At 42.0% G+C, this 1,278-nt stretch overlaps 1 protein-coding gene across 1 annotated transcript; it reads right to left on the reverse strand.

Moving 5' to 3' along the window:
- Positions 1-327: 327 nt before the first annotated feature.
- LOC148872123 (zinc finger A20 and AN1 domain-containing stress-associated protein 5-like) lies at positions 328-1,021 on the reverse strand. The gene has a single exon (XM_088972318.1). It carries the CDS (start codon positions 944-946, stop codon positions 497-499), a length of 450 nt encoding a protein of 149 aa, XP_088828444.1. The 5' UTR covers positions 947-1,021; the 3' UTR covers positions 328-496.
- Between the last annotated feature and the right edge of the window lie 257 nt (positions 1,022-1,278).

The raw sequence follows: 1,278 nt of genomic DNA on the forward strand, positions 1-1,278 counted from the left end.
TCTGGTTTTTGTATTTTTGTGTCCGGTTTAACCGGATTCCATTAGTTGACGGCCAAATCTTTGTTAATGTTATCCATCCTGCTTGGTTGAACGTGATTGGCGGGTTCACGTGTTCAGTGCACCCATGGGTCCACAGAACACGGACTAAAATGAGTGCTGTTTCTCAAAACAGCAGTTGTGGCAGCACTGTTTTCAAACAAAAAATAGGCACGTTTTCTGAAATAGTGCAATGTACCGGCACCAATGCCGAACTCCATAATATGTGATGAATGTATTTATGAACAAATTTTCAGAATTCCAACTATAAGAACATGAAAAGGAAAGGAATGAAAAAACATAGTTATTTCTTTCAGAACTTTAACAGAAAGAAATCTGAACATTAATTCTTCACAGTAACATGGTTATTACTTAAAAAATAGGGAAAAAACAAAATATTCCAATTACCAATTGCCTCTGCTAAGAGTATGTGAAGGAAGGAATGAAAAAAAAAAAAAGCTCAGATTCTCTCATCGAGTTTGTCGGCCTTGATTGTTGGATTAGTCTCTGATATGGCGACTCTTCTAGTGGTCTTGAAGTCGAATCCACATTGATGCTTCTCTGGGTATCTGTGAATCGAACAGAATGTGCTCCCGCACCGGCACGTAAAACCCAATAAGCCTACACGCTTCCTGCAGCTAGCGCATCTGTTCACCGTTGATTTCGAACCCACCGAGGATGGAGGAGGAGGAGAAGAAGATGTCGTCGGCGAAGGTGACGACGACGGCAAAGGTAAAGAGGAAACCACCGTGGAAGAAGAAGAGGAAGAGCGCTTCTCTACGTTACGGAGGACGTGGTCGCGGTAGCACTTGGAACAGAGGTTCTGGTTTGCCGCTGTCCCAAAGAACCCGCACCCATTGGCGCACAGCTTCGGTTGGTCTGGTCCTTTCAACCTGTCTTCGGAAGTCATCTCCTGCTCTTGTTTTCTGTGGTTTGATTTGATTCGTCTCTGGTTGGTGTGATTGACTGAGTGAAGTACGTTGTGTCCACGCGTTTCAGTTTGGTCTGTAGTTATCTTGAAACGAGGAGAGATCCAATCCGATTTGCACAAAAGAATCCAATTTGTACAAATAGAAACCTCTAAAGTCTAATCATAAAACCCCACAAAAATTAGTTTCCTATTTTATGAAAAACCAGTTACTTCAATTCACACTATAAATCTTTTTTTTTTTTTTTTCTTTTTTGCTAGATCGGTTGGGCCTAAGTCTTTAGCCCTAGGCCCTGGTTTAGCCGTAAGCCGTA

The sequence above is a fragment of the Nelumbo lutea genome, chromosome 2, assembly GCF_056320005.1.
Source record: "Nelumbo lutea isolate HS-2025 chromosome 2, American lotus-T2T, whole genome shotgun sequence".
Classification (NCBI taxonomy): Eukaryota; Viridiplantae; Streptophyta; class Magnoliopsida; order Proteales; family Nelumbonaceae; genus Nelumbo; species Nelumbo lutea.